This window comes from Rhagoletis pomonella, unplaced genomic scaffold, assembly GCF_013731165.1.
Source record: "Rhagoletis pomonella isolate Grant_MI unplaced genomic scaffold, Rhpom_1.0 Rhpom_scaffold_00005, whole genome shotgun sequence".
NCBI lineage: Eukaryota > Metazoa > Arthropoda > Insecta > Diptera > Tephritidae > Rhagoletis > Rhagoletis pomonella.
The window spans coordinates 22,929,974-22,942,908 of NW_023458559.1; the positions used below are offsets into that span (position 1 = coordinate 22,929,974).

Consider the following 12,935-nt stretch of genomic DNA (forward strand, 5'->3'; position numbering starts at 1 on the left):
AATTTCACGAAAGCAATTTATGTAAGTGAAAAATTGTTTCAATTTTCGAATTTTATATGGAAATTGACAGAAAGTAATAAATTATTTTCCATTTAAATTACTGGTACAACCGGCTGCTACAATAATGTTTGTAATTTAAGTGTGGGTCAGGAGAACGTATTTTGTTTCATTAAGTAAAAGACGTTTTTTGGCAAATTATATGAATCGTGTGAGTTCGATTTATTTTTTGACGATTTCTTCCTGCATCGATGATTTTTATTTGATTTTTATTACGATCTGGCATCTCTACTAAGAAACCTCTTTTCTGATAGTTCCATCTCACTCACACCTTTCACATTTCAACCGACTTAACGTGGCCTGGATGAGCGTCAGGACACTTTTTGTAAACCTAAGTTTAAATAGGTTTTCCTAGTGATCTCAACGTCAAACGAGAACGCATAAATAAACGAAGTTTTGGACTTCTCGTAGATCGTTGTGACAGTCCTAACAAGAGTTATTTTAGGAAACTCAACCTTGTAGGGCATACTGAAGGATAACATCGGTAGTACACATTGGGTGTATTTATTTGAAAATAGGATCATTAAAGAATCCTTAGTCTTCTATTTTCATGCATTTTATGTCGGATAGCTGCAGAAAATTCGAACAAGACTCATTTTCTAAAGGTATGTCTAGACAAGTTAGCATAGTTCCTTTAATAGCTACATAGGCGGAGCGGAGACGCTTACAAAGAGTAAAGCCGGGACTTGGCTTTTGACCACACCGGCGCCATAAACGTGGTGTAGTATAGTTATTGACTAATAAGCTTAAAAGATCATATAGTGTAGACTTACATTTCGAAACCTAACCATGTACACTTAATATGTTGCTCAACCTCCTATATGAGAAATTGTGACAGCGGTTGGTGAAAACTTAACTCACCGTATGAAACAATAACCTGTGAATTTTAGATACTGAAGTTACGGCCTTGTGGGAATTTTATTCATCGAACTGTCAAACAGCTGAAACGGATAATAAATAAAACAAAAATTTTCGCATTTGGTTTAAGTTGACTTAGGGCGCTGTTACGCAGGCGATCATATGATCCCTTGTCACGGCACTTTTTATCTCGTTTTTTCCATTCTTACTCTCTTTGGCCAACATGCTGTTGTGCAGAGGGTCAAATAATCAGCGTATTTCTTTGGCCTAGTTGTATTTCATTGGTCTATTTTTTACTACTTTTTACATTTTTGTTATGAAATAACAAAAAAATAAGAAATATGTGTATAAAAACATGTCAAAAGCAAACAAAACAAGGGTTGCTAGCATTGAGTTTATTCTACATATGTACTACTTTGTATACATCTGCAGCAAAAATGTACCATTCTGCTACTAAAAGGATAAATAGCATGAAAAATACTCCATTTCGCTACTGAAAGGAAAAAATAGCAAATTGTATGCACAAGCCAACCCTTTTTTTGATCAGTGATTCGGTCTAAGCCGGCTGGTCGAATTTGAACCAATTGGTCATTGGTCACAAGGAATATTTTTCATAATTTGTGTTGCTGGATTACTTAAGTATTGTCATAACTCAAAATGTTATGTAGATTTTGGTTTAAATTTTCTTTTTTTTTCCATTTCTTGTGCGTCACTTTATAATTTTTTGTTTTTCTGAGGGCTGAGGGCCCTTGGGCATAAATCCTAACTCATGACAGCCTCAAAATAGAGATGCCGATGCTGTCCACGTGTACCTCTTTCACGAAATGTAAAAATAACCTTCCCATTTTTGTGTGACATGAAACTCACGCATGAAAACTACTTCTGTCAATTACGTTGCTTTTTAGATAAGATTTCTTTTTATTCATATGTTCCCTCATCCAGTTCTGTTTTAGGCATCTCCATCTCAAATTACTATCTTAAATAAGAAATAAGCTTATGCTCATACTTCTGAGCAAACAATAACGCATAAATCTAAGTACTTATATATAATTAAAATTCAAGCATTGGAACAGAGTTAGCTACAAACCTCAATTCCTGTTACCGATCCGGCTGGCGCTAATGTGGATTGCTGTTTCTTGCATCTACGCGTCCCACTCGCACTCACCGTGCTGGCCACACTCAACGATGAGGAAGAATGATGGTGGTGGCCCAGCTGATATTGTTCGTACTCTTCGGGTGTCGTGATTTCTGCAGGCTTCTGATGTAGACCGCAGCGAGAGGCCGTCATGCCAGTACCCGTTTTCATGAGCGGCGCCACACCGATAAGCGTGCCAGTACCGCTGCTGTAAAGTGAGTTGCAGGAGGATAACGAAGTGGGATCGGTCGAGCCGGGACCGCCATGTCCATCATTTTGTGAAGATGAAGCAGACTCATAAGAAGAATTGACTAAAGTAGAGTTGGGCGAACAGGAGCGTTCATATGACGCCGAAGGATAGCCATCGACATTCATATAAACAGGCAACGACGTGCCGCTTACTACAGCGTTACCCTTACTGCTACTGGACTGGCGCATGGAGTTTTTGTAATTAACGCTATTGACGAGATTTGCACCGCCACTAGCGGCGCTATGCTTCGAAAGCTTCGATCCTTTCGGCGTTTTAGGCGGCGGCGTGTCGCCCAGCACCGTTGCACCGCGCGTGCTGCCCGGCGGAGGTGGCACAGGTGTGACGCACTCATAAGAGCTGTTCGATATACCGGAATCGCTGCGGTAGATGCTTAGCCGTTCTGGCTCAATCAAATTGAAATCATCCTTCTGCTGGTGTTGGCGATGGTGATGTTTTTTCTTGTGGCCCGATTGTCCAGCTTGTGCGCTGGTGCCGCTCGTGCCGCTGCCACTAGCCGTGGGCTGCGGGTGCAGCAATATGGTGGCGGTGCCACTCATACCACCAGCAGCTGGCGATGGATGCGCCTCTACGGCACACTCGTGCACCTGCACCGCGGCCGCGTTATCAGCCGCCAAATTCTCATAGGCAGGCGGATCATAGAAGCGCATCAATGCCGATGATTTTATCTGATGTGAGGTTTGTTGGGCGCCCGGGCCGACGGAGTCAATATCGCCAATGCTACCACCAGCAAAAGAATGATGTCGCTTGCACTTGTTGCTATTGTTGCCGGCGAATATCATAGACGTATTCAACACGCCACTCGCGGGCGACTTATGCGGCGGGTGAGATGCTTTGCTCTTACCGCCACCGCCGGTGAATTTCAGTGAGTAGAATTTCTTATCCTCCATTTTGCCATCAATCATTGGTTTGCGCTTACCGTTGCGTTGCATTGAACCAGTGCCACTTATGTCCAATATGTGCGGTTGATAAGCATTATCGGCAGGGCTGTTGCCAGTGTCATATTTTTTGAAATTGGTTATGGCCAGAAAGGGATTTGTACTGACTGCAGTGGGCGGTGGGCATGTGCGCACGCCGGCAACATCAGAACCACCCATATCAAGACCTGCTGCACTCGCGCAGCTACGCTCCACCACTGCATATGTTGGGTAATCGTGTTCGATGGCATTCAACAGCTGCGCGCTGGAAGTGTTATTCGAGACGCTACTTTGCTGCTTTTGCTGCTGTTGCTGGTGATAATATTCGGTGTAACTCTTCGGAAAGCAATTATTCAGATTGTATGAAGTTTGATGGGGTGCAGTGCCACCGATGCCGCCGTTCATGTAACCGCTGCCACCAGAAGCTGCGTGGCCTGCGCCACCGTTGTCGCCGCCGCCGATAGTCTCGCTGCCATCCGCCATTGAAGTCAACATATGCTGTTGGTGATGCTGCAGCAGCATGCCTTTGTTGTGGGAATTCATTGTGTGTGCTTGCTGGTGCTGTTGGTTCGTTGCCATCAAGCGTCCCCCGCCCCCAACATATTGCATGGTATTGTACTGATGTTGTTGCTGTTGGTGTTGATGATATTGAAATTGCTGGTCGCACTGGTCCTGTTCGTATTGTTGCTGCTGGTGTTGTTGCTGGCCAATATTTCCATTGAGTCTCTTGGGTCGTGGAGCGACGCGCACCACATTGGTGTTGTTATTAAAATTTGTAAGAGTCGTAGAGAACTGCGAGCGTGCGGTCAAATGAACGCAGGATCGTAAACATGAAGGGCGGTTAAGGTGTGTGTGGTTTAGTCGGATAATTTTAGTTGTTGTTTGTTTTTTTCGTTATGCATTTCATTCACGAAAGCGAGGCGTGTTTGCATGCGGGAGAGCGAAAAAATGACAAAATTGCTTTGGATTAGTTTTTGTTATGCAATGAATTTTTGAATTTTTTTTGTTAAACATGTTTTCTATTTTGTTAGCATATAAATTCAGAATTAGTAAGGTAGCATACATATATATACATACATATTTTTTGAAAAATACTGCAGCTCTTGACATACTTTCAAAACAACATGTGTAAATGTGTTAGTAAAATATTAGGAACACAAAATATAAACAACATCTAAATACATATAAAGAAGGTGAATAGCTAAAAAACTTAAACTCAAAAATAGTAAATAATAGATTTGCAGATAAATGTGTAGATAAATAAAATACCATCATATGAGGCATGGAACGACGCAGCTTTTGATTTTAGTCTACATTTTATATTACATTGTGTGGGATATAGTCCCAAGTACAGTGTTCTACGAAAGTAGTCGGGCAGCAATTTTAAGCTTTAAAATTGACTATGAACATAAATCCTTTTACATTCACACTTAAACGTTTTAATGCAAGCAGTAAACACATCTATTTATACGTAAAATAGTTCTAGTAAACAAGTTTTTAAAATATGTGGGTATTGGTACTCGGTAATTATAAATTTGTTTATTATTTAGAAACTCTTCCAGATATACCTTTTGGGGTTATCTTTTGTGCTTGACTGAAAATTTTCTTACATTTTCAACATTTTCAAACTCGTGAACTTAGGTTTCGTAACGGGAGTAAAAACTATAAATATAAATTGATAAAAAAAAACCTGAGGATTGAATCTCTTTTGAGGTGGGTTCATGCATTAATACATAACGAATCAGTAGCCTTTGAGTCTAGTTGCTGGGCAGGCAGGCGGCATTGGTGAAATATACTGGTATTGATCACTTACATGTTTTTAAAATAGGTAAAAGCTATGAAACTATACATATACATATGGTAAGAAATGTCAGCTCATCTTCCTATTTTACTTGATATAGGTTGGGAGAAGAATGGCGTTAGCGCAATTATTAGCGTCGTACTTTTGTTTGTGGTGATCACAAGTGAACTTCCTATTACCGGTAATACAAGCCTTTATCTCATTCAGTTTTATCGGGATGACCTTGTGATTGAGCGAGAGAAAAGTTCTTCAGGGAGGTCTGTGGAAAGACACAAAGAATTGATGTCAAATCCGACAAGAAAAGGCGAAAGGTAAATAATCGCTCTCAACGTTGCGGTGGTTATAGGTGTAAAGCTATTTATTCCGCGAAAGTTAAATATCGGGGGTTAATTCTATATAGAAAACTAACGTCGAAAACCCAAGTTGTGCTAACCAAATATTGAAAGTTTTCAGGTAATCTCGGAGAGCTCTTAACAAAGGCTTCGGTCCCAACGGTTTTCTTAGAATAACATCCGAATTTTTTTCCAAAACGGTAACGTATTAAAAAACGGGTTCTGTGGAGGAAAATTTATGGTAAAAATATTATTTTTTTTTTAATTACGAGTATATCTATTTAATTTACTAAAAGTTTGTTTGAGAATGTTTTAGTCTGTTAAAAAGATGCAAGATACACATAAGTATATAAATGCATAAATGCATTTTATATTGATAATTTGAGGCCAGCAATAGGCACGCGTTTAAATAAGATACACGTAAAGTTTCAAAAAAGTCTGCGCCAGGCAAAGCGTTGCCCATCATCGTTTTAGGCTACGTTTATACAGGAGGCGAAGCCAAGCCGAGCGAAGCGAAGCTTTCAATTTACTGAAGCTGTATGAAAGTGTTCATACAGCAAGCCTTTTCAAAAGCGCTTTTGAGCTGAAAGCAAAGCAGTTTTTGATTTTGAATTTCTATTGGACTTCTAAGTTTCATCAAACTGCTGTGAACAAAAAATAAAAATAATTTAAAACAGTCTATTTTTTGATAAATCTGTTGAAGCAAATCGCACAAGTATTTTAGCTGCTTTTCATACAGGATACACTTGTTGATATTTTTACTGCCGATTCCGTGCGTAAAGCTCCGCTCCGCCTCATGCTGTGTAAACACCTGAAGCTTCGCTTCGATCCACGTTGCTATGCTCGGCGCTGCTCTTCTGTGTGACCGTACCCTTTGACATTGTTTATAAGAATTAGAACCGCTCGAGTCTTTACAAATTGGAAATTTTTGTTTGTTATTTTTGCTCGGTAAAAAGTGACGATTTTAATAAATGCCCGTCTCTATATCTTGTATTCTGCTTTAGTATAGTGGCGTAAAGCCATAGGAAAATCCGCGACATCTACATGTTTACGTTATACGGAGAACAGTGTATCTAATGGCAATATAAAACCCAGATCTTAACAGTGTTGCCATTTTGGTGCTTTTGGAGCTAGATTTAGCTCTTCATTTATCTATTTGGCTCCGAAAATTGGGTTTTAACTCCTAGCTCTTTTTTAGCTCTTCAAATTTATCTAGCACTTTTTTAGCTACAGAAGGTTTTCGTTGTATATGGTATATATAAGCCAAAACTTGAGCGTTGATAAAATGGAAAATTTCGAGATGAAGTGTGTCCACCATAAACTCATGGATCTAGGTTAAAGAATTCAAAAATTAATTAAAAGAAAATCCTTTTTCTGATAGCGCTGATTTTGTTTTATCTTACTAATGTTACCTTTGAGGAGAGTGGAAGTAAAACTTTCCAGAAAAATTTTTCGAAAAAATTATTCAATTCAAATATCTGAAATTACATACTTTAACAGTTTGTAAGCTATTTTTAGTTCACTGTTAAAAGTGCCATAGCAACGAATTCGAAATATATGCACCTTATTTTGGTTTTAAAAGATTTTTTCAGCACTTAAACTTATAAAATTCGTTTTTATTAAAATTGCCGAAAATGTAAAAACAACCTTACGTCAATAAATGCTCAACCTTAACAAAAATATTTAGCTCTTCATGTTAGCTACTATTAGTATTATTTAGCTCTTTTTAGCTCTTTTTTCGACCGTTTTAGCTCCAAGCGAAATTTTTCTCTGCCAACACTGGATCTTAATGCTCTCTTGGCCTTCTATCCCCATCCTTGGCAATCCAAGAGGAGCCAATGAAGATCGCATGTCAACTTCATTAATTTACAGAATAGATAATTGTTAAGAACGATGTCAAGGAATACCTAAAATAATAAACTGATATCTGTAGCCTCCTTTGGAAGAAAGTAACACATTTAAGGCGTATTCATCGTTCGAGTTCATAACTTTTCGCCCATGTGGTTGTTGTTTGTTTCTCTGGGAGAACAACTGGGAAAAGCTCTGAAGGCTTTTGAGTTGTTGAGTTAACTTCAACTTTATATGTTTATATGCTGTAGCTAAGTGTGCAGAAGTGCACGCAGTTGTTCGTTAACTTGCAGAAAGTCCAAGGTACGCACACCGTCAGACGCAAATGTTAAAATGATACCAAAAATTTCTGTTGTAAATATAAATTTTGAGTAAATAAGCTTCAGTAGTTACTAAAATAACGCAGTTTTCGTATTTCGAAAACTACCGTTATATGGGAGGTAGGCGTGGTTAATGTCCGATTTTGCCCGTTGTCAATACCATCCGTGCTACGCTGAAAAGAAGTGCGCATACCAAGTTTCGTTAAGATATCTCGATTTTTACTCGAGTTATCGTGTGCACAGACGGACGGACGGACGAACAGACAGTCACCGCTTAATCGATTTCTCTTTTCATTCTGATTATTTATATATACATTTGTCTATATCCATCTCGATTAGTTTTGCCTATTACAAACAACCGTTATGTGAACAAAGTTATAATACCCTTGTGCACAAGTGCGCTCGGGTATAAAAATGTTACCAGTCCTTGTCACCGCGATTCTAAGTACGTTGTTAATGCAGTCAAAATATTAACATATTATTATTATTATGTAAATAAATTGAGGTATTTCTGGCATTGCATATTTCACGGGGAAATACGTTGTTACCAAGCTTATGAGATGGTATAAACATTTACCGGTTACAAGAGTACACTGAATGCGAAAAGGGTTTAAAAATTTACAGAAGCTTTATTTACAAGTAAACCTTATTTGAAATAATTGTGGTATCTTTAAAAAAAATATATATATATATGTATATATTAGGGCGGGTCGATTTGTAGGGGCTCAAAAAATTAACAGAGGCACATAGCGATTATGATTATTTGGGTAATTTCAAGCATTTTTGCCCAAGAAACCATAGGTCTAAAACGAATTTCGAATTGTCGAGGAATCCATTTATGGCATTAATATTTTCTTTTGAGGGCCGGCAGTGGGCCGAACATTTTAGGCTATTTAAAAATTGAATTTGCATTACGAGAAAGTCAAATTTCGTGGATTTTCGCAACATTGTTGTCGATTTTCGGAAAAAAAGGCGTTTAAACCCAATAAAAAAGTTCGGAAGCGCCCTCTGGCGGCTCTCAAAAGAAAAAATTAATGCCAGAAATGGATTCCTCAGCCCCAAAAACCCCCAGATACACATTTTGGCTAGTTTTCAATTCAACTGTTTCAACAGGTGCGCCACTTTTTGAAAAAAAAAACTAGATAGAAAAAATCGCTGGCTCGAAAAAAAAGGCTTGAAATTACCCAAATTACCATAATCGCGATGTGCTTTTGATGCAAAAAATTTTACCCCCTCCTTATATATAAACATCACTAAGATCATTTAAAAGTAACTTAAAAATATAAAATAATTTTGTTGGCAATTTTTAATATTTGTAGCAATGCGTTTTATTTAAAAAAGAAAAACCTCACTAATGTCGTAATTATTTATGGTAATAAACCTGTGAAAAAAATTTTATCGGTCATTCGAAAAAATACACAATAAAAATGGCAAAAATAACGAATAGACATTTTTTTTTTAGTAAAACCAAATTCTTGATTTCTTTTCTATTTGAACGTGGTAAGTGTAGAATGATGCGAAATATGTTAAAAATATGAATTTAATAGTAAATAGTAATGAATTCTAAACAATGTACAAATACCAAATGTAAACAGATGCATTACAACACACACAGTTTTCTACAGAAAAGCTCAATTTAGATAAACAAATAGTAACGTTTATTTAATTTATTTTCAACAGCTCCATAATCAAATATGTATTTCTGTATTTGTGGAAAAAATATATAAAGTTTTTGTTTAATTTACATATTACCTACATACAAAAAAAGCAACAAATTACATCGATAAAACGTATGAAATTTTAACTTCCATATTTGCAATCAAACAATAATGATTTTTACTGTAGACAAATTTTCTAAAGTGGCGATAATACGAGTAACCTGACAATGTACGTACGTACGTAGGTGGAAAATCGTAAAATACTGTAATCTGTGGATACAAATGAGTAATGCAAACTACGGTGAATTTTGTGTGTAAGGTGTATGTGTGTTTACATTATGTAGATGTGCTAACTTGTGCCAAGAGAGTGTGTGATGTGATGCCATGTGATGACCAATGTTGACTAATTGTTAGTTGGTTGTATAAAAGGAAATTTACAATATTTTTATAAGTACCTTGTTAGGAGCCGTTTGGAGACCATGAAATGGTAGATTCTCATACTCGCCAGGTTCCGTCAATGGATCCCCCAGTGAAGATGACTTGTCTTGTACTATATTTCAAAGTTGAGTTAATATTTCAATACGAATTTGATCAAAAGAGCGATGAATTTACGAATTTTCAGGGTTATATTTGCACGTCGGATTCAATTTAAGAATTTTTTGTTCGAATTGTTGCGTTTTGTTTTGTTTGTTGGAAGTAGCAGCAATTTTAGAATGCATACAATTAAAGATGATTGCAGAAAGTTAACAGAAAATATTAAATAAGAATAAAAAATTATGAGAATTTTAAAATAAATAAGAAAATATCGACTTAGAGGGTAAAAATCTATTTACGTATAAATATTTTTGATTTGAAATAAAGAGAAAATAAATATGTATACATGTATGTAACTACACTGGCAATCAAAAGTAAGTGCATGGGGTTTTTTGTTTAATATTTGCAATGTCTTTCAAGTTATTTTTTTTTTGTTATTTTTTTTTTAATATGCTTTAAGCAAAACCAGACAAGTGAAACTTTCAAACTTTATACAGAACTAAATTTTGACCTTTTTAATCTGAATTTTTAGAAAAATTTTGAGTACGCAAATAGATCGTTTTTTTAATTCTAGTGAAATTTTTACTTGAAAACCATTGCAAATATTAAACAAAAAACACCATGCGCTCACTTTTGATTGCCAGTGTAAGTTTGATTTTTGTTATTATTAAAACTAAAAATTTAAATAAAATATCTTCCCAAAGATGTATAAAACTTATAAAAGTGTGGAATTGTAAGAAAAAAATTGTATTTCAATTAACAAAATACTTAAAGGGCTTTTAATAAAAATATGTTTTTTAAAAAATAATGACGACACTTAGAGGCGGGAAACAAAAATATAACTTCATGCATAACATTTAAAACTAACGGAAACTGCAGGCAAATAATCACGTTGTTGTTGGTTAATAAAGGACAAAAACATCAAATAGCGAAAATATCAAAAAAATTAAGCTTAAAATTAAAGATCCAATAAAAAATTACAACATCTAGAGCAATAACAATAAAAAGTTAAAAGCTTTAAAAAATATAGCACTCTTTAAAAAGTGAAAAACAATTTGTTTGCTTACTTGCGTTGTTGTTAAATAAGGACTTCACACGATGAAGCATTTAAAATTACTTATTTATTTATACACACGATTGAAATAAGAAAATTTTAAGTCAGTTTGAAACTTATTAGTTTTAAAATAAATAAAGTTTGCTAAAAAAAAGGCCACATACTTGGAATTAACAAAATACATATATTATAATGTTTGTGATAAATAACATGAGTATTTATGAAATTAAAAAATGTAATTTTGAGACGCTTTAGAGGACTTTCATCTAATTTTTAATATCTATAGCTCCTAAATTGAAAAGCTCACACAAAAAATTAAAAACGGAAACTCTAAATAATAATCCCAAATTTGGGGAAATCCTAAATACCAGCAAAAGAATCACAACGAAATATGTTCAGGCTCACGCATAATACAGTAGTTCTGCTTAAATTCTTCCTTTCTTCCTATCTACTAAGATACAGTTTCACGAAAGAAATTTATGTAAATATGTATGTAGGTGAAAAAAAATTGTTTTCCATTTGAACTTAATATGAAAACTGACAGAATTGAACTAATAATTTTCACTGAAATTGCCGTTGAAACTCTTGATTCAATAAAAAAAGGTTTGCTCAGAAAGCAGTTTTCTCGCTCCCTCTTGACAAAATCGGCTCCCTTGTCAAGGCACTGTGTATGGGTTCGTGTGTGTGTGCAAAACTTTTGTAAGGGTTGACACTCCCTCTAATGCAGCGATGGGAAGAGAGAGCTTTTACTCTGTGTACGCCTATACAAAATATATGGAAAGCTTAAAAGAGCTTTGCTGCTCTAATATCACAAGTGAGCAAAGCTTTAATTACACTGGGTTACAGAAAAAATGTTCTGTGTAGAATTGCTCGGTGATTCCGAAAATCGAGTTATCTTTTTTTCTATGGATACTTTTCGAGATATTGGCTATTTACCGTTATTCAGCTTAAAGCAAAAATTGGTTCCTTTTAATCACGTATATCTTACGAACCAGTTTAAAAATCTTCATATAAAATACGGCAAATGAAAGCCAATGAAATTCTCGATTAAACGTATATACATCACATTCCGATAGGGCTTATGGTTTCTGACAAATTAGTTAATCATTTCAGCTTTTTTTTATTTTTTAATGAAGAAATGAAAAAAATCAAACTTTAACAGAAGAAAAATTTAAAAAATAACAGGTTCTGTACCAAATTTTTGCATTTGTACTAACGCGTATCATAAAGTTATCGGACTAGAGAAGAGCACAAAGCGGGCTATGGTTCCTAGTTGCACTCTGATGACGAAACTTATAACAATTACGTACTTAGCTACTGCGCCTAAAATTATGCTAAAAAATAACTTATTTTTTGGGGCACTAAGGCACTACATAGTTATGCCGACCTATTCCCACCTCAATGACAAAACTCATCGGCATATCAATTAATTTCACTACTGACCCGAAAACTTTTACGCCGAATAGACGCACTGTTTCGTCATTGACACATACTCAACAGGTCATAATAATAACATAAAAAATATCGATATTAGAGTGCTTAAAGCCATGATTTTGGCTCACACTTTTAAGCACGGTAATTAAATCAATTGATATGACGATGGATTCTTTCATTGCCATGGGAATAGGGCGGTAACTCCCGTACATTAATTACCAGCTGACCCCAGTGTAGCATCAGCATGGCTTCCGCAAAGTGCACAGCACCACCAGAGCACTTAACGCAATAAATATGCTGATGACTCGTGTCTTTAATTGTAACCGCCTCTGACAGATAACGCTGGTTTTACATTTTAATAGCGACATCCAAATAATATTTATTTCTGTCAAAACAGCTGATTAAGAACTTCGAATTTCCTATTTAGGTTGGCAACGCAGTGGATAGTAATGAACGGATTACATGATACCATTTTTACACTTTGCGTAGCGAAGCTAGTAGGTATTCGTAACTACGAAAACTCGGATTCCATTATGGTGATATAAGGCTGAAAACACACCAGATTAGACAAGATGTTTTCGGATGATAAGAAACCCAAACTTTTTACTCCAAAGCATACCAAGCAAATCGCATTATAGCAAAGCAAGGTAATTCGTTGGCCCATCTCGGTGTGCGTTGAAATGCATTTCTGCAGCCCAGAGTTTTTCTGTTGGTGGCTT

At 36.0% G+C, this 12,935-nt stretch overlaps 1 protein-coding gene across 1 annotated transcript in view; it reads right to left on the reverse strand.

The window, feature by feature from the left end:
• Window positions 1-12,935, reverse strand: part of LOC118738771 — a gene marked incomplete in the record, with an annotated part of 347,848 nt that overhangs the window by 6,803 nt on the left and 328,110 nt on the right. Inside the window, 2 exon segments of the mRNA XM_036469734.1 lie at window positions 2,003-4,027; window positions 9,650-9,744. Coding sequence (XP_036325627.1) covers window positions 2,003-4,027; window positions 9,650-9,744 — 2,120 coding nt within the window.